The following is a 14,908-nucleotide window of genomic DNA, read 5'->3' as shown; positions in this document are numbered from 1 at the left end:
AAATTGAACCTTTTTAAACCTTAAAATTGAACCTTATTAAATCTTAAAATTGAACCTTATTAAATCACGTGACTTAAAAATATTTGGATCCATTTTTAAAATTTTAATTTTTATGCGCACTTATATTTAACACAAAAGCAAAGGCCTTGTAATATTTATTTCCATTGCAATGTAATGGATGTTCAAAAATAACTGTAGAGTTGGATAAAAAGAACTGATCAAAAATTATTAACCTAGGTCTGTAGGATCAAAATTGTGAGCTCAAAAATACAGCATTTAAGAAAATAAAGTCCTGGAAGAAAAATGATAATGGTTATTAATTAAAGCATGAGAAAATGAGAAGGAGAGAAAAGTTGAAAGGGAGAAAAGTATTCTGAGTTGTAGCCGAGGAGAAATTTAAAATGGACACTTTTACACTTTTTTTTTCCTTAGGTTTGAAACTGGTTTCCTACTGCGCCTTTCTTCATTCACATGTTAATGTAACGCTTGACTGAGATCTGAATCTGAAAGGGGCCAATATGTTCTAGCAGAAACTTGATGCTTAGGTCCTTTTAATTTCTTGAGCCTGCAGGGAGAGCTGAGAGAGAAAGAAAAGATTTGAAAATAAGGAATTAGCCAAGAGAACGTGTTCAGGTGTTACTCCTTCTGCGCCAGCCACCTCCCGTAAAGAAGCTAGAATGTGTGTACGAGACCACGTGGTGGGGGGACTTGGTGAGCTGAATGGCAGAGTGGAAGGAGAAACAGAATGGGGTAAAGGAGAGAAATGAACAGGAACTTCTGCAGTAGGAGGCCTGTAAGGACATGACTCATCAGCTGGATTAAACTTAGAAGAGAAAGGATTAAAAGGGGAAGGAGAAGTAGCAAGAAAGAAAGAAAAAAGATGAAAGGGAAAGGTTCCTTTCCATTCACCAGGTTGCCCGCATATGTATTTAATTATAACTAGTACAACTAGGCATATAATTATGCCTAGTACAAAACTAAAATTTAGGGTGTCATAAATGGACCATTTTGACTTACTATCTAAAGGACAATTTAGCTCTGATTCAGCGAATAGGTGAAGGGGTTTGAGATGATTCAATAAACATCTCAGGGGCGCGTTTGCTGGGGTGGATGTTCTGAATCCCATGGTAAACTGAGACCCACCCGGCTAGTGATTTCAGCATCCCGAGACCATGATGCCAGGCAACAAGAGGTTAGCACAAAGGCTTGATCATCACCAAGACGAATGTTAACCGGGCATATGCTGAGAACAGTCTGAATACCTGGCCAGGATTTTGAGCGAGACGCAGCAGGAAATAAGAGAGAGAGAGTTTCAGACTCTGAGAAAGAATCTCAGCACCATAAAACCCAGGAGTCCACCCAGCAACTCGGACCAGCTATTCCCACACCTCGGCAGTCCGGTGGCTGAGCTGCGGCCCAGGCGGCGGAAGCCACGATAGGGAGGGGAAAGCCACGGGTGGCGAGCGAGAGGGAATGGGACCACGGTGCCACGGGCTGCGGAGATGTGTTTCTGGTCAGGGGCCTAAGGGAACTCACAGATTCTGGATTCTGGTGTTGTGTGCAGAGAAGTGGGCATCCCGGTAAATGGAAGATGAACCTGTATAAGGGGGCGCACACAGGAGCTTGCAGATGGGGTACCGCCTGCTAGGCAGTGAAAAAAAAACCCATCCCCGAGTCTTAGGCACCAGATGTTAGGTTGGAAAAAGAGGCGCGCAATATGATTCGGCGCTAGCTCCCAGACACGCTCCACAGATACAGGTCTCATACAAGGAACCATTTATTTGTGCAGATGAATTCACGTCTGCACGGGGGAAGGAGGAAAAGCAAAGAGGCCTTTATCTTCTATTGCACACAATATGGAGATTTAGGGATGGGGAAGACATCACAGACCAAGGAGGTCGAGAAACTCTCTGGAAGTCAGGCTTGTTCCAAACCAATTTATGTCTGCTTACTTGTTATTGCATTTCTGTAAATTTAATTACATATTCTTATAAATTAAAACTGAGTATGAAAATAAAACAGTTGTTTCTATAAAACATTCAAAGTTGGGTACGTTGGAAAGACTTGAGAAATGGTCAGTCATTAACTTTAGAAAATGATGATTAGGTAGGGGCAAGATAACCATAAAAAAAGAGGAGTTGGAATGAATTTTTTAAGTCTTGAAGCATTGTGAGCTCATTTTGCTTCAAATGTATATTTACATTTCATTCTGTGTTAAAGAAACAGAAACTGGAAAGGATGCATTAGAGATGTGGTTTGCACAAGAAACAAAGTAGAATTCCAATCAGTGCATACATAAAGAAAAATGACTTGGAACTCCAATAAAAGTTTGATGAATGAATTGATTAAAATTAAACATATAAGTATGGTATATGATTCTTTGCTTTAACTGACATTTTTTGGTTAAACAACTCTTTCTTTTCACATAAGGAAGAGTCACTTCTAATCTGGTTGAAGGGATGTGGAAGAATGGTGGAAGATGAAGCCAGACAGATGGACTTTGTTCCAGACTGGTCAGGAAGGTCTAGCCTTTCATAAGGGATTCCCCAAATTAGGGTTTGTGGGTCTGCTCTGTCGAGCTAATCAACTTTTCTAGAGAGAAACCCTCCAAACCCCTGTGTGGGGTAGAGGAGAGATTATCCAAGAACCCCTCAATCCTGTTTGCAACTTCACCTGGTACCACTGCTCCATGCTCCCTCCTTCTCAGGTAGGTGTCTGATACCTCCAAGTTACTGCAACACTGGGGCATGAGCTGGCATGATTTTTACCCCACTTTCATCCCCACATGCACTTAGTTTCCAGTTTTCTGAGGTCTACTCAAGTCAATTGCCACTTACTCATCCGCTTTCTAGTTTCCAATTTGTTAACATCTTGGTTCCCATTTAGTTCTTTTTTTCCTTAAGGATTTAGGCCCTCTTGATTTCTTTATTGTTGTTTTCCTGGTGTTAGGGAAGGAATGACAGGAAATGCACTGGTTGACATTCCCACTCTTGATTGGAAATCAGCCTTCTGACTGTTACCATTACCACTATTTAGGATTGGTTCAGTACTTAGAGTTGTCTGATCCTGGGCCCCTTACTAAACTTCATCATTTTTTTCATTCAATTTATGAAATGAGAATAATAATTCCTACTTGGCAGGACTGTTATGAGAACTAAATGAAATAAAAAGTGCCTACCACAGTTCTTGTACATATTAGGCAATAAATGGTAGCTATTTCTATTATTAATTGCAACTAAGTTAGGTGTCCAGTTGGAATTTAGCTTTGGCAAGCTGGCATGGAGCCTCTCTCTCTCCCTCACTTTTTCCCTCCCTCCAGACTTCCAGACCTCCCCACCTTCTTCCCTCTCCTCATTTATTGGCATTTCCCATTATTGTGTTCATTATTATATCCTAAGACCTAGTATAATGCCCAAACTCAATAATATTTATTGAATAATTGAATGATAATTATACACTACTCAAAAAAATGTTTAAAGTCAATGTAATTTAAACTAACAGGAAAAACAACATAGGTCTGTAATTAATTCCTAATTTAGGTGGTGTGTGGATACCAGATAAAAAAGATTTTTAAAAAGAAAATATTTTAATGTAACATTTTAAAATATGTACAAAACTAGTCTGAATGTGCCAGATTTTAATATATGCATTTAAATAGGAAAAAATGTGCACATCAACATGTGCTAATACCAATTAAAAGTCATTTCATAGTCATTCCGTTCCATCAGCCCACTTAATTACGCCTGGTCTTTGGTATTTCAGCAATTTTATCTTGTGCTGACAATGAAAGTGCCCTTTATGTCTTGTACCACCACACAATTTCCTGGCTGCCATCCATAGTGAATTAACAAATGGCTATGCTTCACCATATCTGAGTCCAGTAAGACTAAGTCTTCACATTTGATTTTATATAATAAAATTTTATAAATTGAAAAGCTGATCTAATTAGTGAAGGGGGCGTATTTCATATTTAAATGAAACTTTGGCTATTTATCGGTCTACTTGATATTTTAATGTTCTTCTGCATTGCAAATCCATGTACAGTAGTCAAATTAATTTTCTAAAATAGGTTTTAGCTTATGTTACTTCTTTAGTACCAAGGTGTGGTATAGGAATGACTTCTTGCTATAGTTATGTTTGTTTTTAATCTGGATTTTTTTTTTTGAAGTGTTTTTGAAGATATATAGTATTTTTACATTAACAATCTTTTTAAATAAGATCAAAATAAATACTATTGAGTAGAGTTTCTAAGAGAAAATATTTATTGGCAAATGTTTCTTAAGCAGACCCAAACAAAAGGTTAAGAAAAATTTTCAGAGTAAAACTGCTAAGTTCTCACCAATATGAGGAGCAAATTGTGGGATTGAATGAATCCTGGTTTTGTTGATAAAATTTGAATGGCTAGATACCAACTTTTTTAGAAAATTCTTATTTTAATTAGATCAAGTTTCCAAGAATCCGTGGATTTCCAACATTCTTCACAGACTTTGCTTTATGTTTATAGCTCTCAGGTAATAACACTTCTTTCAAGTAATCACTGGGGTCCTTTTGAATTATAAGTAAAGTAAACACGAAGAACCTGAATGTCTTCTCTCATGTTGTCCCACTTAGATATTCTTCACTATTATAAGTTTTTTTTTTTTAATCTCATGTGTTTGCATAAATGAACATGTCTCATAGGTGTAATGTCTGGATGAGGAATTTCCTTCTATGGATCGTAGCTCAGAGTACTTTCGGTCCTCCATGAAGAAATGAATCCTTTTATGTTATTATTTTTGAGATTCTGGGAGATTCTAGGTTCCCATTTAAAAAATGATTTATTCTGATTTACTTAAATGGCTTTCTTTGGAATTATTTCTCTTTCGGTTTTCTGTAAAACAAGCTACCTCAAATTTAGTGGCTCAAAACAACAATCATACTTGCTCAGTGTGCTTCACTCTGTTGCGTTCAGCTGGGCTGTTCTTTTGGTCTTGATGGGGGTCATTTGTATAGCTGCATTCTATTGACAGGTGTCTGAGGACTGGACTCAGCTAGGACACTGAGATGCCTGGGTTTTCCTTCTCCATGTGGTTTTTCCAGCAGATTGACTGGATATCTTAACCTGGCAGCTCCAGGCTTCTAAGAAAACAAAAGGCAGAAGTTGGATTATGCCTAGCTCTGACCCAGTGATAAAGCTGCCACGTTGTTTTGGCCAAAGCTAATCACAAGGCCAACCCATTTTTATTGATAATATGTTCTGTGTTTTTATGGGTATAATACTATTTTTTTCTGCTCTGTAGTCCTTGTCTTTTTCAGGAAATAAAAACTTTTATTATTTTCTTTCATATATCTTAGGCATTCTCCTTGTTTTATTTCTTACTTAGTCTTACTTAAGAACTTCCTCTAGAAATTCTTCCAAGTAGGTCTGATTTCCTTGCCTCCTAATATTTTTTTAAAATTTTGTCTTCGTAGTTAAACGATAGTTTGGTTAGATATTAAAATTCTAGGCTTTAACTTATTTTCCTTTCAGTATTTTCAAAATATTACCCAGTTATCTTATATCCAGCTTTGCTATTGAGATATTTGATACTAAGCTGCTTCCTACTCCTTTGCTGACAATATGTCTTCTCTATAAAAATATTTATAATTTTTTCATTGTCTCAGATGATCTTAAACTTCTGTTTAAAGTGTCTTAGATGTGAGGTTTTCCTTATGCACCCTGTAGGACTGGGTGCAGAGTGAATCTAGTGAAAGACCTGGGGTGCAAACTTTAAAGAGGGACTCACTCCCCAGTCATAAGGTCCCTCCTTAAATCTGACATTCCTTGTACTTCCCTTGCTTTTTCAGTATTCTGTGAGTTCTTGCAATCTGAGACCTTTTATCTTTCTTTAAATTCTTAAATATTCATCCTCATTATTTCTTTGAATATTTCCTTCTATTTCTTTTGAATTCTGATGTTGGTATTTCCCCCCTCCATGTCTCTTAAATTTTGTTTTTTCTTTCTTCTTTCCTGCTGTATTCTGGGACATCTTCTCAATTTAATTTTCTAGTTCGTGAATCTCATTGTTTATTAAATCTTTTTTTTTGTTGTTGTTGTTTGCCTTATTTCAATTGTTTTTATTTTCAATCTCTAACATTTTACGTGATTTTTTTATGATCTCTTACTCTTGCCTCACATTACTGACAACTTCTATGTATCTTTGAAGATATCTGTTATGCTTCTTTTAAATTATTGGTGTATTGGTTCTAATAATTCTGCTTCCCGTGGTATATGTTAAACTTCTCTTTCTTTTACGGGGTGTGTAATTCATCATAGATCATGCTCCCCTGAGGGGATCAGCGGCCTTATGTGGGCAAATGGCTAAGACCAGGGTCTGGTTTGCATACCTCCCAGTGAATTTAAGGAAAGAAAACGAGGCCTAGTCTGCAGAGCTTTAGACATCACAAAACCAGCTTTGACCATCCCCAGTTGCTATCACTCTACTAAGCCAGACCTCTAGTCAGGAATTCACCCCCACCACCCTTAAACTGTTTAAAAGTGGCATCCCTGAGGGAAGGCACTCTCTTGGTGTTTCAGATCCGTCAGTGCTGACAGTTGCTGGAGAAAGAGTGGAGCAGAGATGCCCAAGGGGACAGCATGCACCCATTTCCATCAGTCCCTTATCCTGAAGAGACTGCTGTGCTGACTGATGTTACTGTGTTGACAACAGATGGCTGGCTAATCAGTTAATGCCAGTATCTGTGGCACTGGGGCAAGTCATGATCTTCCCAGGGCAATGTGAGGCGAGGCAAGGCCAGGAGCAAATTTAAAAGTTCTCTCCCAACCTGTTGTCCCTGAACTGCATGTGAACCTTTTTTTTTTTTTTTTTTTTTTTTTTTGCAGTACTGGGGATCCGAACGCAGGGCCTTGTGCTGGCGAGGCAAGCACTCTACCAGCCGAGCTATCTCCCCAGCACACATTTGAACCTTTCTACCCTCTCACTCAAACTGCTGCTCCCGGTCACACCAGTTCACTAAAGCCTTCATACCCATCTACTGAAGCCTTTGGCTTTCTCACAGGTGTTCTGCCTGTCTGTTTTGTTTTATTTGTTTTGTTTTGTTTTGTTTTGTTTTGATGAGTCATTGGATTCATGCTTTCCCCATCCTTCCGTGTTTTCCCCAGAATAGAAAGGCCTGGCCCCTTGCTGAGACCCTCCATAATTTGACCCCAACATCCTAGAGACTTCATAAACATTGCTCTTAATCCTCACAATTCTGAAAACAAATTATCATTATCCCCATTTTAGAGAAGAGGAAATTGTATCTCAGTAAAGTTAAGTAATTTTTTCCAAGGTCACATGGGTAGGAAATGTAGGGGTGCCAGAATCTGAAAATATAAGGAACCTCTATCAAAACCTGTGCTTTGGATGGGTTTAATCCGTGAAACCTACCTGACTAATGCTTAAATTTAGAGTTGCTTTATTTTATTCAAGAAGTTATCAAATTATGCTCCAGAAAACATTAATGTTCTGTGAGCTAAAACTTGTTATTCTTCCAAAAAAATGGTAGTCTTTTCCCAATTTGAAGGAGAAAAATATGAATTATGGACAGAATTTTCTCAGTGTTGTAGTTATTAAATTTTTAGCACCTTCTGTTCTTTTGTGTGCTAGTTAGTCCTTAAAGAAAGGTACTGACTAGGTTAAAAAAAAAAAAAAAACGAGTTTTGAGCAGCTGATCTCAACTAGAAATCAAGAAAATTTTATCAGTTAACATTTTTTTTCCCTACTAACTGGGGGGTATTAAACAAATTAAATTTTACTTTATTTTTAATAGTTAATATATGCGTCTAGTACGAATTTCAAAGAATACAAAGGAATATGCAGTGAAAAGTGAATCTACCTCTTTCTACTTCTATCCTTCAGTAACCCAGGTCTTTCCTTTATAGTGGTCTGTTTTTTGGTGGTGGTGCTGGGACTTAGAACCCAGGGCTTGGCACACGCTAGGCAAGCACTCTACCAACTGAGCTGTATCTCCAGCCCTTCTATAGTAGTCTTTGATATCAGTTTCTCATATATCATTCCGCTGATATGTTAGGTATATGTAAACTCTTATAAACGCTCTCTCCCACCCTATTTTCTTTTGATAGAGTCTGAACCTTCCTACCCTCCAGTCCAAGCTGCTGCTTGCCTTTCATACCAGTTCATATTTTTTAAAAAGTATATTAATTTTTTTTCCTTGGCAGAATTACTTCATGAAACTTTTGTGATTGTCAGCAGCAGTTGGGAATTGCTCTGATTCTTTAAATAATTTTGCCTGCTAAAAATAAAACTAAAGTGAGTTTTTAAAAATATTTAAAATGTTAAACATACATGAAATAGAGACTAACATGATGAATATATATTCATCATCTTGATTAAAAGATACTTAAAAATGATTTCTAAAGGGTCTAATGTTACACAATTCTTACAAAATTCTTTTTGTTTCACCTAATGACAGAGATTTTGAATTTTTGCAAGAACTTGAGCATGGAATTCCTTGCCCATCATTGTGACCACTTGGCCAGGACTGCAGATTCAGCATAAAAAAATTTCTCATACTCTTTCTGATAGTAAAAAATAATTTGACAATTAAGTTATACATATGTTTTCTCTAAAATGTATTACTATCTGTGTAAAAGAGCATATCTAATAGATTTTTAAGACCAATAGCTTCTTAATATAATTGTATTAGTATTAATATATTTGATTTAAAAATTAATAATTTCACATTTGGAACTAATTTGGTTGTTTTTTAAATTATTTACTTATTCATTTTTTTTACAGACTGCATTTTGATTCATTGGACACAAATGGGGTACATCATTTCATTCTTAGTTGTACACGATGTAGATTCATACCATTCATGTAATCATACATATATAGGGTAAATGATGTCTGTCTCATTTGGTTGTTTTGATTTGGTCCTTTTCGTGGAAAAAGAATGGTGAGTCCTTATATTTGGGTAAGTAACCTTGCATACTTAGAGAATATCATTCTGCAGGCATTTTTATGAAGCCTGGATATTATGAATACCAGTTATGATTCTATAGACAAATCTAATCATTATTTTGACTTCACAAAAAATCTCTATTCCTTTTTTAGTTCCACTTGCCTGTCCAGATGCATCAGCAGAGCTTCAAAACAAGTTTAAAGAATACATGTCTTTTATACACCAATATGATGCCAGGAAAACTCCCAATGAGCCCATCTGGGGAAAGGTAAGACTTTATTTAGAATTAATTATTTAATACATGTTTAAGAACAGATTTATGATAGAACATAAAGTCTTTCAAGTCATAATCATCTTTCTAAAAGTTTATTTAAACAAACAAACATAGTTGTTAGTAGGACAGAATCCCAACCACATGCATAATGAAAATCAAGGAATGATGTCATAATTTGGAATCACAGTTTGGGAACTTAGTTTACTTAAATTATTAAAATCATTTCCTTAAGATAATATCAAAACAGCTAATAACATTTTTGGATATTCTTAATGTGCATGTGTGGCAGGGGGATGCATGTCATGTTTGTAAATCCAGGTAGAAATATAATAGTGAGTGGTTGGAGTTTTTTCAGCTACAGATGTTTGCTTTTAGATTTCATTATAACTAAACCTTTTGTTGGAACTAGTAGACATTTGGGACATGATCATAAATTCTTAGGTCTATGAACTGTTTCTATTGTATCCATAGTAACCTATACAACAAGAAATAAAATTTGATACGAACAGCCTTGAACAATCCCCAAACGATAGAAAAGTTGAGAAATGGGAGATAATGAGATTTGATTTTCTACTGTTTTTTCCTTCCTGCTCATTTTCTGGCACACCCTATTTTGTAATTTATTTACAAGTTTCGCCAATAATTTTTATGGTGGTGTCTTCAGTTTTGGACTAGGGTGACAGCCAAGGAAGAAGCAATGAAATACATGCCTGCATCACCAGGATTTGACCTAACCCACAAACTCAGCTGCATCTTCCGGTAATTCGTGTTCCCCAGTTAATGTCAACTTTGTTTTCCTTTCCAGAGACATGGAACTTTTGTGCAGAGAGAGATAAAACCAGGGAGTAGGCCAATAGTTCCTAAGGGAACAGAGGTATTACTGAATGCTCCGGGGTTGTGTTCATCAGAACAGTCCGAAAAAACAGAGAAAGGAAATCCAACGGGAAGAAGAATGATCTCACCAGGTCTCTGCCAACAAAATTCCCAAGAGCTGTTAGAGACTTAAAACTCACTTATCAGAAACAGACGTCAGACAGGCAGCCAAGGCATGCCCCAGAAGCCCTGAGAGGAGAGAAGGCTGCAGGCGTCTTTCACACAGCTATGGGACGTTCTCTTCTCACCAGGCCAAAACCTTTAAATCCACCAATAAAAAATCAGGATAAGTTGCCTTCTTTAGATAAAACATAATCCCTGGAATGTAAAGAAATTTCATAATCATCATACAGGCCCTGGTGCTTGCTTTTTTTTTTAATTACTTCAGAATATACAGGTTATGTAAATAGGAAAAAAGGAAAGAAAAAACAAAGACAAAATACCTCCAAATATTAAGAGTGGACTCCGTAAGTGACAGATCATGAGACATTATTTCTATCATAGTGTTTATAAACAAAACAACTTTATTTTGCACAAAATTAATGTTATTAACAAATAATATAAAATCATTAAAGGAGAGATCCTATTAGTCATTAGTTACAGCTCCAAAATCAAAACAAACTGGGGTTGGAATATTGATTTCACTTTGTATAAGCTGTGTAACCTAGAGTAAGTTACTTAACCTCTCTAGATTTCAGTTTTCTCCTCTGTAACATTAGGAAAATAGCAACTTCATAAAATTGTTGAGCATGAGGCAATAATGTACATTGATCAAAAAGTGGTCATGTAATCACATTATTACTATTACTGAATTAAAATTTCAACTAAAGGATAATGTAAATTGTAAATTTAAGTTTTCCTATAAATTTAAGTTTTCCTTATTCTAAAGCTTAGAACTCCAATGTATACAATTAAGAGTGTGAAATTCTAAAATCATTTCTACTAGTACAAGATACACACACACACACTTTATAGATTACATGGATACTTAGGGTTTCAAAATATTTCCTAAATGGTTTTCTGTTTTACATGGATCATATGTAACACTAATTCAACCTTTACTTTTTGATGAGTTTGGTAAGGATTAACTCTACCAGCTCTTCTAATTTGATGCGTGTGATGTGCCATAGTATGTCTACTATACATATGAGTAGACATAAGTGGACTATTGCTCTGCTATAAAGAGTATTTACAGATTTCCAAGGGATGTATCAGCTTCTCACTATTATCTGCAATACTGAAAAGACTATAGCTTTATCTTTATCCCTTTATCCTCTCTCCACTAAAGAAATTTTAGTAGACTGCAAAAGAATGAGTGCCATCAGAATATATTTGTATATTGGGGTTTCCTTGTTCTTACAACGTGGCAAACTAAGGCTTATAGTGAATCTTTTCTATTATAAACACCTCGAAATGCTGAATGAAAGGTTGAACAACAAACGAATGTATAGCCAAGCTCATAAATCAGTAAAACTTTCATGTTCCAAAATAGTGAATTTGCTTATTTCTATATCAATATGGATCCTAAAGCTCTTTCCTGGTCAATACATGCAGACTACCTTATTATTTTAATAGACTTACAGCCTTCGAAGTACAGGTGTACTGCTATAAAACTGCAACAATAAGAATGCAAGCTTTGACATGGGAAGAGGGGAAGAGGGGAAGCGGAAGGTAAGCAGTTTGGGAGAAGGTCTTAAGGGCTAAGAACTTGAATTTTAATCCACATTTTAACAAAGATAGAAACTTATAGTTTCCAAAGTAGAGAGAGAAAATTGAAACCTGCATGAAGCAAGAACTCTCAAACAACTGATCTGTCAATACAAGGCAGGCTCCATTCCACAAGACAGCAAGAAAGTTTACCTCTGCCTGAAGCTATAGAGAGTGAATAAACTCTTTGTGAGAAAGTAAAACCCTGTTTATGCCGCATTCCAGTTCGGAATATGAATTTACATGTAGGATTTCTCATAGGACAAAAAATTAACATAAAAATCCTGCTGGTGATACCTCTGAGGTACCTCACAAAAGCAAATGCAGATCCCCCTAGAGAAATATTTCCATGATTCTCAGAAAAAAAAATCTCTATTCAAGATGAGGTCACAATCAAAAATTGCAAAACATACAAAGGAGAAAAGCAAACAGAGGAAGTGTCTGCAGTACACAGAATGATTCAAACTTCAAAACTGGAGATAATAGACTCAAAACACTTTCAAATTGAAGATCAATCCTCCTCACCCCAGCACTTTCCATCATCTCTTCATGGCCGTTGACTCTAAGCTTGCAGTTCTGCCAGCCCTACCTCCCCATTAGTCATCTCTGCCCACAGGTTGGGCTTTTGTTTTCCTCAGTTTGGTTGTCCCAACATTTGTTCTCCTTGTAATATCTTTCAGAATTTCCTTAAAATCCACTCTTTTTGATCATAAGTTTCCTGGTCCTCTAATTTTATTAAAACGGATTTTATTATCTGTATTTATCTTACAGGCACTTTCATAAGATTTAGGGGGCACCAAGCAGCAAATGTACATGATCGGTCTGCCATCTTGAGTCAATCTCTAATTCTCTATTAAGTAAATCATGTGCAAACTTAGCACTTTAATTAACACATTATCTGCAGTGAACCTCTATGTTGATTAACACTGACAGTCTTCTGTCTTAGAGAATGTATTAGTGAGAGGTGGAGGGCCTGGTGCCAAAAAGTTCTTGCTAGTGAACTACTATCATAGCCTTAGTTGGTTCTCAACCTTTCCAAATATGAGGACATCTTTTCTAATACTTTTTTGGTACCAAGGATTGAACTCAGGGGTGCTTAACCACTGAACAACACCCCCAGCTCTTTTTAAAAATATTTTTTCTTATTTTGAGATAGAGTCTCACTAAGTTTCTTGGGGCCTTGCTAAGTTGCTGAGGCTGGCTTTGAACTTGCAATCCTCCTGCCTCAGCTCCCAAGTGACTGGGATTACAGGCATGTGCCATCACATCCAGCAAGGACATCTTTTCTATATTAAAAAAGGTTTATGACTCCTTACAAAATAGTAATTGTATTTTCAGTATTTGTAGTTTGAGAAAATGCCTAATAACAAAATATAGTGATTATTGCCATGTTCGAGTCTCTTTTTTCCTTTTTTTTTTTTTTTTTTTTAAGCTGTGAAGGGCGTTTCTTTCCAAAATGAATTCCATAGTCTATCAAAGTCATAACTGCCTGTCAGTACAAATAATGCTGTTAAATTTCACAAGAATGTCTCCATGTAATTCCCTCATAGAATGATAGCCTTTACAAGGACATAGGATTTTTTTGGTTATCAAAAAACCAAAAAACTAACCAAGTCCATGGTCCTTCATATAATTTAGTATTTTAAAACACCTTAGTGAATGTATTAATGGTGTTCCACCCTAACATTGCTATTAATAATAACAAATTTGCATAATATGGTTTAAGTGCTAAAATATATTCAAATCTATTAACTCATTTGATCCTTAAAATAATCGTTTTGAAACAGGGAAAATAATAACATTCCAATTTGACAGCTAATAATAGGCTCAGAGAATATAAATGATTTCTCTAACTGTATAGTTAGCAGAGCCAGGACCAGAACCAAAGTTTCTCAGTGCCCAGTCAAGTTCATCAGCTCACAGATGTCAACCCACAGGAAAATGCTGGCCCATTACAAATGAAAAAACAAGGACAGTGTAAGAAGTATCAAAACAAATAATTTCAACATTTTTATTAAGAGACTGATTTTACTGCTTTGGGGAATTTAAAATGTTCTGTTAGACTTCTTATCACTATGATGACTAAATGTTTGTGGGAAAAACCCATCATTCCTAAGGCAGATACAGGCTGGATAAAATATAACACAAACATTTAAACCATATATAGCCAAGCACTAAAACAAATTAAAATCCTCAGGTCAGAAATGAAAAAAAGCAGTGATCAAAAAGTGAGGGTAAACAGGGAAGTAGAGAATTAGAATCAGAAGATTAATGGAGGGACTGTGATCTTAATGCCTGAGCTGGAGTGGAATGGAGGTAGCATATGCAGTGGAGTTGGAACTGATCATGGAGCTAGGATCCGGGAAGAGCTTTGCTGCCATGAAGAGGATCCTAGACTACATCCTCCCATTAGCCTGGGAATTAGTGGAGGAAGCAGACTGATTACCACCAGGTGACCCATCTACCAAACTCAGCTGTGTGCAGGAGTGGGGTCCAAAAGTGCTTTCATGAGTAGTACAGGTTTTATGCTTTGATTTTGAAGTGCTCCCCAAAGGTTCATGTGTTAAGGGCCTGGTCACCAGCCTGTGGTCACCAGTCTCTTAAGAAGTGGTAGAACATTTAGGAAGTGGAGCCTAGTGAAAGGAAGTTAGGCCATTGGGGTATGCCCTTGAAGGGAATATGAGTCCCCGGATCCTTTCCTTTTTTTCTTCCTAGTTGCCATGAGGTGAGCAACCTCTGTTACTGTGTGCTTTCTGCCATGATGGCCACAGGGCCAAATGATCATGGATGAAACTCCTGAAACTGTGAACCAATATATATCTTCCCTCCTTTTAAGTGGATTTTTTTCTGGTATTTTGTCACAGCAGCAGAAAGCTGACTAACCCAGTAAGAAACCCAAACAAATATAAAACTGTCCCAAATGACTCTTTATAATCCCATATGCATGAGACACCAAGATGATATGATTAAAAACAAAAACATAAGAGGCAAGGAAAAAACTTCCAGGGAAGGGAGTTAGCAGAATTCATACCTCAAGAATTACAGACAAGAGCACAAATACTACAAAGCAAGTATGCCTAATAAATCATCACCTAAAATAATATAAGC

At 36.5% G+C, this 14,908-nt stretch overlaps 1 protein-coding gene across 1 annotated transcript in view; it reads left to right on the top strand.

The window, feature by feature from the left end:
- CIMIP6 (ciliary microtubule inner protein 6) overlaps positions 1-10,367 on the top strand; it is a 49,707-nt gene extending 39,340 nt beyond the window's left edge. The window contains exons 4-5 of the mRNA XM_079110241.1: positions 9,099-9,214; positions 10,026-10,367. Of these exons, the coding sequence (XP_078966367.1) occupies positions 9,099-9,214; positions 10,026-10,226 (317 nt within the window). The 3' untranslated portion in view covers positions 10,227-10,367. The remainder of the gene's footprint in view (positions 1-9,098; positions 9,215-10,025) is intronic.
- Positions 10,368-14,908: the final 4,541 nt, after the last annotated feature.

Source organism: Sciurus vulgaris (assembly GCF_902686455.1).
Source record: "Sciurus vulgaris genome assembly, chromosome: 14".
In the NCBI taxonomy this organism is placed as follows: domain Eukaryota; kingdom Metazoa; phylum Chordata; class Mammalia; order Rodentia; family Sciuridae; genus Sciurus; species Sciurus vulgaris.
The sequence above is the reverse complement of the archived record's forward strand: the minus strand, read 5'-3'. Positions and strand labels throughout refer to the sequence as shown.